Raw genomic sequence first — 15,909 nt, 5'->3', positions numbered from 1 at the left:
GAACGTTATGCATTACCAATTTGTTGCATTATATAGGTTTTGTGAATGTATCTCACAGTGTGGAAATATAAATGAAGAAAGTTGGAGATTTCAAATGTGTCAAGTAGAGCAGACGCTATCGCCGCATTTCACCAGCCTACACTTCACTTTTTGTGGCTGAATCAGACAATCTGCTGCAACTCGTCTACATATGTCCATGCTCAGCACCCACCTACTTCAGGAATGCTTCACGTCTTGTAGCAGTTGCTAACAGACATTATAAGGTTTGGAATGTCTGCCGAGCCACATCTGAGGTGCCTGGTTCGACTTTCCATGATGTGAGTGAGTCGTTTGTGAGCTTTAAATAGCTGCCTGTTGTTTACTCTTCAGGAGGAGAGAAGAAGAGTGTGGTCCAGCACTGGCTGGCACTAAAAGCCACTCAGAAAAGGCCTGATTAACTTCAATTATCATAAAACACAACTTTCCCAGTGAGATGTGCTGCAGCCATGAGAGCCAGAGATTCACAAGGAGACAAAAAAAAACTGAGTGAAGATTTGGTGGCTTTCTTTGTGGCTCATTATGTCCGTTTTTCTGCTCCACCACTTTATTGGTTTGTTTTACTCTTTTGGTGATGCTGGATCAGAAAACAGCCGACATTCTGGAAAATAACCATATGTGAAGCTTATGCATGTTGTCGGGATGTATTTTAAACTTTTTTTGTACAGAGCGTAGCTGTGCCTTTCTGTGTTGCTGTGGGGAACCTCAATTTGTGGCTTACTATAATGAGGGTGTTTTGGGTTTTTTCCCCCCTCCCAAGACGCTTAAATTCATTTAAAGTAAAACCCACATCTAGTGCACAGTGTATTATTACTTCATCATTTTACCAGTTGAGCTCTGACAAAAATCTTTCATTGCTCATGAATTTCACCATGTTGATTAGTAGATTATTCTGGTGTCCAGTTAATTTGGGTTTATGAGCCACTTGACATCTGTCTTTATTTTTAATTTGATAGCATTTTTATAGATTGGGTAAAATCTGTTCCATGAATATTAGAGAATTGAAGAGCTTCCGATATGTGATGATCCAGGGACTTGCAGCAATATATTTTGTGGTCTTTTCCCTGTTGTGAAACTTCATTTACAGTTTTGCAAATGTAGAAAAATGCATTCTTGACTCATGTTTGAGTCAGTGAAGGACCATAAAGCATATATGGTGCTTTTCAGCTTTCTACACAGCACTCTTTCTTCTTTTTTTGTAAGTCCCATTTTCATTTGGTTTGTAGTAGTCAATTTCTCACTTTAACCCATTTTGTTTCAAATCAGGTGTGTACAGTTAGTAAATTTCAGCTTTGGCTCCAAATGATGGAGGTAAATGTCAACAGAACAATTTAGGCACATTCTCAAAATTTGCTCGAACTCTTTTTGTTTAACTTAAATAGTATTCACCAAAGTAATTGTGATTAGAATATTTTATCAGTAGCTGAAGAGCTTTGTATTGGATCAGAACATGCATTAAACTCCATTGGATTGTGTTTTAGGGGTAAATCATTTCATCATCAATCATTTGCCTTTATGCACCTTTTTAAGTTTTGAACTTCAAAATGCTGATATCCACCGTGTACAATACCTGCATGAAAGAATGATGCGCTTTTAGGAGCACAGTTGATGCCATCTGTGCAAAAAGTCCAGTTGGCAAATTTCCTTTGCTAAATATTATACAGTCAACTCTTGGTGGGATTATAGCGAGCAATTGGGAGTGACAGCAATTTTACCACAAAGTGCTTTTCCCATGTAAAATCTGAAATGTGGTCGCAAAACTAATACAGAGTCAATAGATGTAGACCTCCAGAATTTATTTGGCTTTCAAATTAGCTCAGGAAAGATGCGTGGAGAGTTTCATAGAAAAGGTTTAGGATATAGCCGAGCAGCTGTATCCAAGCGTACATCACTAGGTTCAATGCAAAACATCAGATGCAGTGGTGTACTGGACTCTGGAGTAGTGGAGACGTGGTTTCCAAAGTGAAAATCATGCCTTTTTGTCTGGAAAACCAGCGGATGAGTATTTACCTGACTGATTCAAGTATAAAGTTTGTTGCAGAGGGTTTTATTGTGGGACCGCTTTTCAGGAGTTAGGCTCATCCCCTCAGCTTGGTGGAAAGGTACTTCAGTGTGTTGCACAATTTCGCTCCCCCAACTTTGTTTGAATCGTTTAGGAATGACCCACTCCTGTTCCAACATGACTACGCTCTAGTGCCTGAAGCAAAGTCTATAAACGCATAGGTGAGAGTTTGGTGTGGAAGGACATGATTAGTCAGCATAGAGTCCTGACCTCAGCATCATAAAATACCTTTGCATTAACTGGAGGGGAAGCTAACAATTGGACCTTTTTGCCCAACGTTAATGTCTGACCTCACAAATGCACTTCTGGAAAAATGTAGAGCAATTCCCTTAAACAGTCTCCAAAAGCGTTTCCACAATAGCCAAAGCTGGTGTAGCGACAAAGGATGGGCCAACATAAAGAAATGACCTCTTTGGCTGTTCTATACAATATTGCAGATATACAACTTCTTAACGAGATATATATAAATAAATGTTTAAAAGTCATCCATAATTTTCTGCTGCCAAATAATAAAATTTCTAGACTGCATAGCAAACACAGTGGTGTTAAGGTAATGTTGAACAATAATGGAAATTGAAAATAAGAAAATGGGAAATATTTGTAATTCCATACAAATAGACTATCAGATGTTCTCTATTGCATTATCTAAAAGTTGTCCTTCATTCCTGCCTTCCTTTCTCGTATCCCTTCTTCCAGATTTTTAGTTTTACATATTCCATATTTAGAGCCTGCCAGCTGCAGAAATATTTACTGTAAATTTATGGTGAGCTTTACGGCTGCGAGCTCTGGAACACCGAGTCTGGAAAAGTCTGGAATGTTTGTATAAAAATGCGTAGTAGCCTGTTTTAAAGGCAGCATTTTGTTCTGTATTTATATCAAGGTTAGCTCATTTTCTTAATGATTATGATAGTTATTTCTGTAAAACAGTGCATTCTGTCTCTTTGTTGAGTGATGTAATGAATATAGATTGATAAAAGTTTGATAATAGGCATCTGTAGTGAGATAATGATCAGACATGTTTTTTTTATTGAACTCTTCCTGTGTCCACAGTCCCAATCAATTTATTTATAACCACAGATCAATATCTAGGGACATGTCTTTCCCTCAACTCAGTGCATTAATATTCCTCTTTTTGCCGTATTTAAGTATTTCCCAGCTGATAATTTTCTACTTCATCATTCTGAAATGATGAGCATACGATGCTCCAATATTTAATCATTTAACAATCTGGCTGACCCTCAACTAATGGTTCAACAAGTGGGTTGTCTTCTTGGAGTCTGTTGCAGATTAGGATGTTCTAGCAGTTTCTGCATCCTAAAAAAGAATATCTCTGTTTTAGACAGTTTATTGAAACACAATAAATTTCAAAATTTATACTACCAGTGTTAAAAAGGAGCTGTTTAAAAGCAGGTTGTTAACATGGCTGTGGTTTATTTGATGTCATCCTGTTTGGATCAGTTGAGCCTTTGCAAACAAGTCGGATGAGCTTGCTCTTTAACTTCAGTCACTTTGTCAGGTTGCACCAGAATTATGTTTAAAATATTTTCTGTTTTAAGTATTTTTTTTATTAAATGGATTTTTATCTGACTGGAAAGAATGAAAGAGGGTGAGAAAATGAAGAGCACAGCCTTTAATTTGACTTTGTCCACCCAGTGTCAATGAGAGCCTGAGGTTTTAGACAGAAATAGAAAGCTGCTCTCATATCATAAAGTCATTTGAGTGACAATTTAACAGTCATAATTAACAATGACATTGTGCAGTAATAAAAACATCTTAGATCTCATATTTTTTTTATAAGCAGTTCTGTGTATTTGTTGCATGATGACTTTGCTGAGAGCTAACGTCCTAGCGTGACCTTTTGTGATTGAATATTGATGTTTCCCCCTCAGGCGAAACCAACACCCCTGTATTACGCTGTGGCTGTGTTCATTTCATAATAAACACAGACCCAATGGCACATCCCATTTAAATATTATTGATCAACTTCAGTGTTGATTGAGTGCTTATGTAACTCTTGAAAGCCTACTGCAAGTGAATAACCAGAGCTGCTGGAATTTATGATGCGCATATCAATCTGTTGTTTAACTATACCACATTGTCAAATATGCTTTTATCACAAAAGAAATCCTAATAATGCTTGTTAATATTTACCTGACCATCACAAGTACAATTAAATGACTCAACTTACATCATCACAATAGCACTGTACAGTATTTATGTAGCTGTAACCACATTAGTTCAAAATGATGCAATGAAAGTCTGAATGTTTTCAAATATATAGTTTTTAATTATTTATTCTGAACAGACTCAAGGTTGAGTATTGCAAGAATCACACACTTAACTAGTTATCTAGTTTGCACTTTGCAGGCTTGCAATTTTGTATTTTTAGAAAGATTGTCAATAATGCCAAATACATTACATCACACATCACCTAATTGAAACTTTTTACTTTTATGTAATTCAATTTCAGTGTAATCTGTTCTTTGAAGATCCAGAGATCCTATGGTCTGAAAAAGTTTGGAATTTAATTTATGTCTGGGTCTGAAAAAGGAGGAAACAATGGAGTATGACAAAATATTTATATTTCCAGGCCTTTTTTTAAATTCATTCATCATTTCATTTGTAAGATTCGTTCACAAATCCATGTCTGTCCACTATTCCATATATTGTGACGTTACACAACCTGACCTGTGGACATTTCTGAAATTCATAGTGATTTTTTTAAATTACCTAAATAAAGCCTTCGAAGGTCTCCGCTTTCAGAGAGCATTAGCAAATAAGCAACACACCAGACAGGTCAGGGATAAGTTATGAGGAAGTTCAAAGCAGGGGAAAGTGTTTTACACATCTGTAAGCCTACCAAGACACATTCTCCACCTGAGCTGACAGGCAAGCAGAAAATGAACCACAGAAGCAGTGAAGAGGATCGCGTTAAATCTGCTGGAATTTGATGACAGGACAACCACATGCAAATCACCTCAAACTCACTAGATCAATAAAGTACCAAAGGTCTGACCTCTCACTAGGTCCTCTATGAAACATGGTGGCAACATCATGATCTGGTGATGCCTAAAGTGGTGTTAAATTTTGACATTACATATATTATGGAGAAGTTTCTGCTGGATTTGTTAGTTTCGGTTTTGAATGCATCGTTTCTAAAAACTCGTCCAACATTGGCTGCAAACTTCACCAGCTTTGAAATGATTGTATGTAAGGTTATAAAATGATGCTTAAAATTTCCTGTGGAGCAAGAAGTAATAACATGAAAACATTTGCATCCTTGTGCAAATCTACAGTCGCAATACTCGGTTGCAACAGTAAGATTGCTTGCGCCACTGGATGACACAGAACAGCTGAATGCATTTAAATCAGCAGAGGAAAAAAAGCGTGCAGAAACGTGGTGAAGTCTTTTCCTTGGCAGTAAACTGGGATAGAAACAAGCTGTCTGCCCTCTCACCAAGGTGGCTGTAAAATGCGAGCAGAAGATGAGCACAAAACCCACAAACGCTACTTTTTTATTTCGGTGACTTTGACTTTGCTTTCCTCAAACTGAATTGTAATGATGACTCATCACATGTCTGTAAATAGCTGCTTAATTCTGGGGGCTTCAAGGCTGTTTACATTATTGAGCGCTCAGGCACATGTACTGTGTGCATGGGAAGTAAAGTGTGAGTTTCTGGTAAAACAAAGCTTGATTATTCATACTTTGTCTGGAAACAGTCGCCACTTAGCTGCATTACAGTTAGTAATCCAAGACATTTTTAGGATATTTGGGACTCAAGCAACATGACGTGGTCTAACACCACCAAGAGGAGTTATTATATGAGCTTACACATGTATTGGGATGTAGTAAAGGGAGTGTATTTGAGTCATAAAGGACTCAAATCCTTTATGACTTGTAATGTCTGTTTTTAGCTCACCAGATTATGGAGGATGTTTCTGTTGGCTTCTCAAACAAAATGAAGGATTTTCTTAAAAACAAAACTCAAATAGATTACCTTTTTTCCTGATGTTTGCTAATAAGTCAATAAGTTTTGATAAGATTATTCTTCTTTCTGCAGCTGCTGGAGCTGTTTGACAGCGAGGACCCGAGGGAGCGGGACTTCCTGAAGACTATTCTCCATCGGATTTACGGAAAATTTCTGGGCTTGAGAGCCTTCATCAGGAAGCAGATCAACAACATCTTCCTGAAGTGAGTTAAAAATTCGCGGAGAAGCATGTCTTTCACTGATAAATGCTGCATAGAAATATGGACAGGTTCATTTGTGTGGAATACATTCCAGAAAATGAAAATGTTATCATTTATCAAAAGATAAATACAGAATGGAAAAGTCTGTTATAAATGTCTGCTCAATCTCTGACTTTACCCAGAAAGTCTTTTGTTTCTTTTAATGCAGGTGTAGTTTCCAGCAATGAGCATAACTTATTAATTTTCATCTTAACAGCTCAGATTCCCTCCTGATTACTAAGGAGACTCGAAGCTGTGAGTGAGAAGCATCACTTATTCTTACCAGCGGTTCTCTGCAGCTTTATTGCTGCTGTTGCTGTGTGACAATGAGCTTTGGATGATTGAGGCAGGGAACGCTTGATGTCGTTTCCAACGGGCGAGGTGGCAAAACGGGTGACCCCGACGTTGGCCATCTGCCACGGAGGATATAAATAGGGCCACAGTTGTCAGGCTCTGTACATAGCAGACAGATGGAAATGCTTTATCAAACAGGTGAAGGTGAATTATGTATAGCTCATTGATTATTTTTGTTTGTTTCTTTGTCGTGGTGACACCTGATTCAGATTTTCCTTTTTCATATGGATATTACTCTGCAAAAGTTTTGAGCTGGCCCTCATTTCCTAAAATTTCCCTTCCAAGGAGACTGATATTTCTATAATTTTTTTATAGTAGTGTCAATAGTTTTCAACTCTGATTTTTTTTTTTATACTACAGCTACTATTTCAGTCATTTTCAATCAAACATAAGAATCATTTAAAGATATTTGAGTAAAAAAGTGATTTAAATTGGATCTTTGTGCACAGTTTTTATTGTTGTTGGGTCAATAAAGTACCAAAAATAACAGTTATAGACATAAAATTGCATTTTTGTCAGCAATACGGTTCTTAAAAGTTGTCCTACAGTAGGATGCAACTCTTATTTCGCTTTGAAATAAAACCAACTGTGTTTGAGACTTTTAGAAATTATTTTATCCATGAGTTTACTATTGTAGAGTAGGAGGGACTTTCAGGTCTGATGATGCTCCCACTGCATTGTTTGTTCAGAAAATAAATCAAAATAGAGGACATTAGAAGGGCCCTTGTTGAAGTGGCAGTTTTCTTTTTCCTACAGTTTTCCTGTTCCTGAACCTTTTCATGTGTAATTAAATCTATAAATTCTTTGTTTCCGTTGCATTTTTCTCTTGGTTTTGTTTTTGAAGACAAGTTAAGTTTGATTTCTCATAACTTAAACAAAGCCTCTTTTCTGCTGCCTTAAATCCTCAAATATTTTTAGTTTTTCTTAAGCACACGTTGTTCATGTTTGTTTCATAAACCATATATTGCTTTCAGAAAACCTGGAGTTTATAAAGTTTTCACTTATTTATTCTGTATGTTAGTCAGTTCAACAGTATTTTTAAATTCACTCAGATTCAAGTAATCTGATTAATCGCCTCCAGTTTTAAAGTTTCGTGTTTTAATAATGTTATATCTTTGCTTGTTTTTTTTTTTTTCTCTCAGGTTCATTTATGAAACCGAACACTTTAATGGTGTGGCTGAACTGCTGGAGATCCTCGGAAGGTGAGGGAAGATTAAAATAAAAGGTTTTTGGGTTTTTCTTTGTTATAAATAAAACTGATTATGCTGATTTAATCTGTCTCTGTACATGGTGGTACATTTGATTGTGTCCTGATCTGGTTTGTAGGCATGAGCAGAATGAGATCAGTATTTCAGAGCATGCTGTTTGGAAAACAGCCGTTCTGCTGATGGGATTTCTTTGTGTTTTCTGTAATCTAGCGAGGCCTGTTTTTTGTTTACAGTATCATCAACGGTTTCGCGTTGCCCCTGAAAGCAGAGCACAAGCAGTTCCTGATGAAGGTGCTCATCCCGTTGCACACAGCTAAAGCATTGTCCCTTTTCCATGCACAGGTAGAAAAAAAATTCTGATCTCTGTATTGCAGCACCTTCTAGTGGCTTGGAAATGAAAATGCATGTTTTTTTTTCTGTACTTCAGCTGGCTTACTGTGTGGTTCAGTTCCTGGAGAAAGATCCCACGCTTACCGAGCCGGTACTGTTTTTATCCTTCCTCCCACTCAAAGCTCACTGCACTAGATTAGTCTGCTGCAGCGAATTATTTTATAGTGGTTACTAGAAACCACCCACACGAATGAGCATAAAACAGAATTTCTGTTGTCTCTAAAGGTGATCCGTGGCCTGTTGAAGTTCTGGCCGAAAACCTGCAGCCAAAAAGAGGTATTCTTTGTCTCTGTGCAGTTTTCAGCTATTTCTGTCTATGTGGTGCTAGTTTTTTTTTTTTTTTTGTAATTTTCACCTTCCCACTTAGGTGATGTTCCTGGGCGAAATAGAGGAGATCCTGGATGTCATCGAACCATCGCAGTTTAAAAAGATCCAAGAGCCATTATTCAAGCAGATTGCTAAATGTGTGTCCAACCCACATTTTCAGGTAAGCTCAAAATACACAGATGTGAGGAAGGATCTTTTTAAACCCTAAAAGGTTTTAGTTAACATCATTACCCAACAGAAGAACATTAACTTTTACACAGAGACTAAACACTGAAACCTTTTATTAATATAGAGTTTACTGTTCATTTAAATCAACTTGTTTTTAGTCAGATGGAATTTTAAGTTACCAGCAATGCTTGCTCATAATATTTTCAGGCAATTGTACTTTCCTCAGACCTTTGTGCATATTACTAAATTAACTGAAGAGATGTAATTCTTTGATTTGCATCAGTTTACCATAGTTCCTTTTTTCTGAATGCTTGAAGTTTGATTTATTTCAGGTCTAAATAAGTGTGGGCCAAAAAAGGTTTATTTTCAGACCTTTATTTTCAGACTTGGAAGTAAATGTTTTCCTTTCTACAAATTAGTTGCTTCAGTCTTTTTTGCAACACTGGTTAAACCATAGGCAAACATAGCCAGAAATAAGAAAGAATTTGCTTAATAAATGTATTTTCTTTGTTTTAAAGACGCTTGTTTTTTTACAAATGGTACGCCGCCAGAAAACCTGCCTAGTTAAAGAAAAGTCTCAAATTGTCTCTCAGTGCCAAACAACCTTGCGTTTATTTCCAGATGTAGTCTCACCTGTTCTTAAAGAAGAACTTTTTCCTGTAAGGATGAGCAGAAAAACAGAAACTTTTAATTACTGAGCACAAAGTAGAGAAATTACCCTCAGGTAAATGAGACCGTAAATGTTAGTGAGGAGCGTAGCAAAGGTTTATTTTATAAAGCTTCTAAAGCTGTGGTCAGTAACCGGGTCACTGGACAAGATGTGACAATGTTTGACTTTTTTAAAAATTTCTTTAGGTCACAAATGGCTTATAATGAGATTTGTTGTAAATCTGTAATAGTGTTTTACTGCATAAATACACATTAAACTTTTTTAAATGTTACTTTTTCCAGATTAAATTGAGTTTTTAGGAACAGTTTTGGGAATGTTAACCTGTTTTACATAAGCAGACTCTGCTTACTTGAAGAAGGTGGAGCTGTAGGTGCCATTATTACTAATTGTTATAAATAAAAAGTTTGTGGATGATTTTAGCTTCTCAGAGATCCAATCTCTTTTATTGTTTGACCTTTCCCGACAAAAAACAGGCTTTCAGCATTAGATGCTTCATTAGGTGTCAAATGTTCATTAGACATAAAAGTGTTCCTGCTTTCTAATTAAACTCGGACCTTTAATAAAGAGGAGACTAATAGATTCAAAAGCTTTGTGTTAGGAGTTTTTAATGTTGTGAGCTTTGATTTGTTGATATTTGAAACTCATTTTAGATTAAAAAACAATTTAAAAATGGTTGTTTTGTTTTTCTGAAGTTCCCTCTGTGTGTCCTGACAGGTAGCAGAGCGGGCGTTGTACTTCTGGAACAACGAGTACATCCTCAGCCTCATCGAGGAGAACATCGATAAGATCCTTCCCATCATGTTCAGCAGCTTGTACAAAATCTCTAAAGAGCACTGGAACCAGTATGTACTGTTGCTGTAGGAGGTGTAAAAATAATCTTAAGGAGGACGGGGACTGATTACATAAACTAGTTATTTAAATAAAAGAACAGAAAAAGGGCATTTTTATTTAAACTTAATTTTGAGTAACCGTAAAGATGAGCTTTCATGCACATAAACCTTGTGTGGTCTGTTTTTAAATCTGTGTTTATATGCACACAGTTTAATGAACTGTATGCACACGTATAAACGGTATATGTTTATATGTACATATACAGTTTATATATATCAAACATGATGGTGCTATCATCAAACATGATGATAGCACCATCATGTTTGTCACAGATAATTTAGCACAAGTTTTTGTTTTCTTCATACACTTTCTGCCTTTCAGAAAAATAATAGAGGCATGTTTCAATTTGTACACATACACTTATGTACATCATGTCCTTAAGAAAATATTGTCTCTTTGGTCAATTGTTCTTGTGGTGTAATAATTCCAAGACTAAAAAAAATAATTTTAAGATGCCATTATATCAATTTAATTGTTTTATTTTTTTTTTTTTTTCATCATACATGTCAACTAGATTAACTGGACTGGCTGAGTGAATATAGGCAGCAAAAGTCCAAAGAAAAGCTTAAATACTTTAAAGGTTGACATAATAATAAAATTCGTTTTAAAAGTTATATCCAGTTTGTGAACCGTCTTCCTGAAGCTCTTGAGTATTTTTTCTGTTTCAGGACAATTGTGGCTTTGATCTACAACGTCCTGAAGACGCTGATGGAGATGAACTGCCCTCTGTTTGACGAACTGACAGCTTCCTATAAAGCACAAAAGCAGCGGTAAGAAGCATTAAACCTCCATTTACCCCCAATATCAAATATTAGTGACAGTTTTCATAATTTTTATCTATTATCACCAAAACTTTTTTTTACCTACTCAACAATAAGGCTGTAGCGATACACTATTCTCACAATACAATACGATACAGTACTCTGTTCACAATACGATGCATATCACGATATTTGGCAAGTGATGCGATTCGATACATTTTTACAATTTTCTGAAAGATTTTAGAGGGACAGAGTGATTTTGGTGACATTTTGTGAATGTCCCATATTCTTGGATTGAATTAATTGAACTGATGGTGTAATGCTGGTGTAATCACTATTGTTTTTTTTATTTATTTGCTTTGCTTAAATGTTAATTGTGTGGCTTTGTTTATTTGGTTATCCAGAGAGAGAAAATTTTTGGGCTTATTCATTTATATAATGTAATTTATCTATTTCATTTCTTTATTTAATTAATTAATTGTAACTGAATGTTTCATTGTGTCTCATTTTTAATGTACATGTGCAGCTGGGTAAAAAAATGTCATGTGTGATAGCTGTCATTTAATTCATGTGGATTTGACATAAACTCAAAGTAGGATTTAATCTTTTGATACTCGTGGATGAAAAATCAATACTATTCGAGGAAAAAAACTATCGACAAATATTGTAGCTGTCAGTTGGCCTTGCTGAAAGTGAGGAGTGGGAAAATACGTTCACTATATTTATTTCAGACAAGGATGCAATTAACAATTAGCTGGTAGGATGGCCAAACTTTTTCCTCAGTTAGAATTCATGTTTTCAGGGCGTCGGCTCCGCCACCCATTTGTTGAGACCGGGATGATATGAAATAAATTTTCCTGTTCGTCTGTAAAGCTACACTTGCGTTAATCATCTAATGCACAGCCACCCACAGTGTTCAGTCTATCCGCTCACCTGTATAAATAAACATGCAGTGCTCTTCACTGCTGTTCGCTCTGAACCGGCCACCAGGAAGCAGCTCTGGGAGGAGAAAAGACTACCGTACTCCAGGCATTTAATAAGCATTTTAAGGATGCTTATCGGTCCCCCGAAAAACGACAAAGACCCAGATATTATCATTAATCAATAAAATCCTCCCAGGCTGAACTTGAAAACTGGATGTTATGCTGCTAACACTTAGCTTTCGTCAACAACTCTGGCGGAACTGAGAGCGCTGGGTAGCGCAAGTAATAACCCAGCTGGAACACGGTGCATTAAATAATAAAATATAACTTAACGAAGGTTCGAGGCAGATACATTTTCCTCAAGGAATTTTAATAATCGAGGTACTCGAATCACTCGAGGAATTGTTTCAGCCCTACATGTTTTTAATAGTTTGTGCAAAGATTACAAGCATAATTAAATCCATTTCAGAGGTGAATTCAAAAAAGAAAAAAAAAGGCATCAATATTTCAGCAATTTGTATTAAGTCGGTTGTCTGAATATACAGTACATTGTTTTGTTTTTCCAGAGAGATGATGAAGGAGCAGGAACGGGACGAGCTGTGGAGGAAGCTGGAGGAGCTGCAGGTCAGCCGCGCCTCTGAGGTCCAGAACAACAGCCACGGGTCACCTGCAGCCCTTAACAACAACAACAGTAACAACAACAACAATAATGAAACCCTGGAGAGCAGCAGCGATGTTGAAGATACTGCCGTCATCATGGAAGACCTCCATCAAGACGCTACCGATATAGCCTGCGAGAGCGTCTCATGTGCCAAATGACAGCGGATGGCGGCTTTTTATTCTGAAGCGCTTCAACTTTCAGGACCGTTGGAGGAAGATTAACAAGGATGTAACACAAATTACACCTCAGCAGTATAATAAATCTTAGCTCTACAAAGAACACCAGCAGTTCTTTGTATATATAAATATATATTTCCTCTTGAGACTATTTTTTTTGGATGTTACAATGTGGCTGCCGTATGTTTATATGTCTGATCAGAGCTGTATCCTTCCACGTCTAGTTTCCTAATCGGTAATGTTTTCTTTTTCTCGTGCTCGGTGTATGATACATGGGAAGGAGAGGAAATGATGACTTGAATTTCCAACCGTGCTGCACTTAGAAGTAAACAAGCCGAACAGCTATTTAAAGATGTCTATTTTTAATGTGCTTTTCCTCGTCGCTGCCCACACCTGTAGGTGCAAACCTGAAACGAGAAGGGAACTCGAATGTTGGGAGTGTTTTTCTTTGTTCTTCGCACATGGGACCAGACCCAGATAAATACAGACACCCGTATATATATTTATACAGAGAGCTGTTTATATGCAAAAAAAATTTTAAAAATTGTGAGGAGACGAAGAATCATGGCCATAAATGATTTATGATAAACAGATATTATTCCTGAAAACACTCTGCTTTAGACTAAAAATTTAAAAGTGATTAATACTTAAGGTAAATGTAATATTTTTTTAGCCTATTTTTGTGGTTTCAGGTGTTGGTAAATACTTTTTCATCTTGGTGAAAACATGAAGCTAATACATTTGTCACTGTTTATAAAAGGAGTCACACTAAAGTATTGAGAAAAGGGCTTTCGATATTCAAAAAATAAATTTTTTGATTTAAAGGATTAGCTCAGCATTTCAACTTTGCGCTTGTAAACGATGGCTCTGTCCTGAGAATAAAAAATCTACCAAATTAAACTTAAAAAGCACACTAATTAACACATTTTCTTGTAATCCATATTCTCAATAAAGCATGTAGATGCTTGAATAAAGCATCTACATAAAGCATGTAGATGCTTTATTGAGAATATGCATTACAAGAAAATTAAAAGTATTAAATAACGCAACACAGACAGCAAACATTTACCACTATAACGACTTGTTCCTTTAAAACCGTTAATCTAAACGGACCCCAAAAAAGAAAAAAGCCTGAGCATTGATGAAGATGAATATTTTTGGGTCATCCAGGAATGGGATGCATAATAAGCTTCTGTGTATTTTTGGAGTGTATTTATTGAGCTTGGAGGCTACTTACAGGGAAATGCCACTCGGCTTCGACGTTGCTGTGGTTGAGCAACAGTTAAAATCGTCTCGGCTCCTTCCTGGTGCTAAACTAGACATACTGTTACTCTCTTACCAAGAATATTGCACCAGAAAACCCATGAAAGATGAGAAATCCAGACCATCCGTGACTTTTCGCCTGACGCGTCTGATCTTGGGAGCTCAAACATGATGTGAAAAGCGCGACCCCTGACCTCCACAATTTATAGGAAAGACTTCTGAGAGCCAGTGCTGAATGGTGTTCCCTCTGAACTTGATGTCTGCTCTTGTTTCTGCTCTGTTCAGTTCATCTGTCGGTCTTCTCTGATGCCTTTTTGTCAGTACAGCATTCCAGCCTCTGTGAACTTTAAAACGGGGAACCTGTTTTGTAATCACAGACACTGTTTGGGTTTCACCATCAAATAAAGTCTACTTTATCTTTCTATTCAAAGCGTAACTGTTTCTTTTTCTTTCTTTTTTTTGGTGAAACATTGCAGTTTTCTGTTAAGATCAGCAGGGGGTGCAAAGTTTCTACTTATTTTAAATAATGCCTTGGAAAAGGATTCATACTCAAACTTTCCTGCTTTGTCATGTGACAATCACAAGTTTTAATGAGATTTTATAAGAATAAGTATGAAGTTTACATGGAAAACTACATACCAAGGACATTTGCTACTCATTAAAGCTACTCTTTCTCTGTCTCCAAGTTCAACTACCGAAAGTGTGCCCTGGTGGGTTTGCAATTCTGTCACACACTTCAGATTGAACAGATCTGTATGAGATGCTCAAATCTTAAGATGTGGTGTCACCTAACTTTGCGTTAAACCTCCTTACAACTTATTCCCACACTCATCTGCCATAGTTCTTGGTCTTCTTGATGCTTTCTTCTTTAATGTCCTCTAAACATCATCAGAGACTGTAACCAAATAAATTCTAGTGAATTGCATTCATGTTTTTGGCAGTAATGTGACATAAAGTAAGGATTTTTTAAAAACTATTTTACCAGCAGAAATTCTTCCTCTGTCTTTCTTGTCTTTTCTGAATTGCTTTCATAATTCTTGTGACTGTTCATTTGTTTTGTTTTTTGTCATTTTTTTTAAGCACGCACAGCAGCATGCTGTTATAGTCGGGTACAAAGGACTAAAAACGAGGAAAAAGCAGACGACGTCATAAAACATAAGGAACTGTTAATAAAGACCACTTTAAAAGAAAGTTCTGGACATTTAAGGTATTTGTAATGTATGGTTTTACAGATTTATACTTTGAAAATCTACTATGTTTTTGTTTTTAAGTTTTTGTGGTCATCACCTCCACAAGTTAATTAATCCAAACTATTTTCGCCAAGTCAAAGCGTGATCATTTCTAGGAGTCAAAATGAGGCTTTGAAACCTAAGAGCATGTCATGCCAAGCATGGTGGAGGCAGCATCATTCTGTGGGTCTGTTTCTAAGACAGTGCTACTGGTGCATCCCACAGTGAGGTTGTAATAAAGAATGAGTTTAAAACTGAAATGTTCAGTTTTTCCTTAAATTACGACTGGATTGTTGAAACTTTGACAGTTTTTTATCCCAAAAGGAAAATGATCTAAAACTCACTTCTATGATTGTGCCTGTAGGGTTGAATATTTTCACATTTTGAATATGTCTTTATGTTCCTGTTTTTTCCCAAGAGTTAATGGTTTTTAGCTTGTCAAATTGTAATTTAATTTATTATGCATTAAACTTTGACTTAAATTGGGCATGTGGGAACATTTTGAAAGATTTAGTCACAAGCCAAAGAGCTGAAGCAGACTTTGCTGCTCAGGCAGCTATAA

The 15,909-nt window shown here is 36.5% G+C and overlaps 1 protein-coding gene across 1 annotated transcript in view; it reads left to right on the top strand.

The window, feature by feature from the left end:
* Nucleotides 1-14,542, top strand: part of ppp2r5a (protein phosphatase 2 regulatory subunit B'alpha) — a 37,248-nt gene extending 22,706 nt beyond the window's left edge. The window contains exons 5-13 of the mRNA XM_005803124.2: nt 6,160-6,290; nt 7,823-7,882; nt 8,122-8,230; nt 8,316-8,369; nt 8,504-8,554; nt 8,646-8,765; nt 10,158-10,285; nt 11,003-11,104; nt 12,585-14,542. Of these exons, the coding sequence (XP_005803181.1) occupies nt 6,160-6,290; nt 7,823-7,882; nt 8,122-8,230; nt 8,316-8,369; nt 8,504-8,554; nt 8,646-8,765; nt 10,158-10,285; nt 11,003-11,104; nt 12,585-12,837 (1,008 nt within the window). The 3' untranslated portion in view covers nt 12,838-14,542. The remainder of the gene's footprint in view (nt 1-6,159; nt 6,291-7,822; nt 7,883-8,121; nt 8,231-8,315; nt 8,370-8,503; nt 8,555-8,645; nt 8,766-10,157; nt 10,286-11,002; nt 11,105-12,584) is intronic.
* The last annotated feature ends 1,367 nt before the right edge of the window (nt 14,543-15,909 follow it).

Source organism: Xiphophorus maculatus, chromosome 15 (genome assembly GCF_002775205.1).
Source record: "Xiphophorus maculatus strain JP 163 A chromosome 15, X_maculatus-5.0-male, whole genome shotgun sequence".
Taxonomy (NCBI): domain Eukaryota; kingdom Metazoa; phylum Chordata; class Actinopteri; order Cyprinodontiformes; family Poeciliidae; genus Xiphophorus; species Xiphophorus maculatus.
The sequence above is the reverse complement of the archived record's forward strand: the minus strand, read 5'-3'. Positions and strand labels throughout refer to the sequence as shown.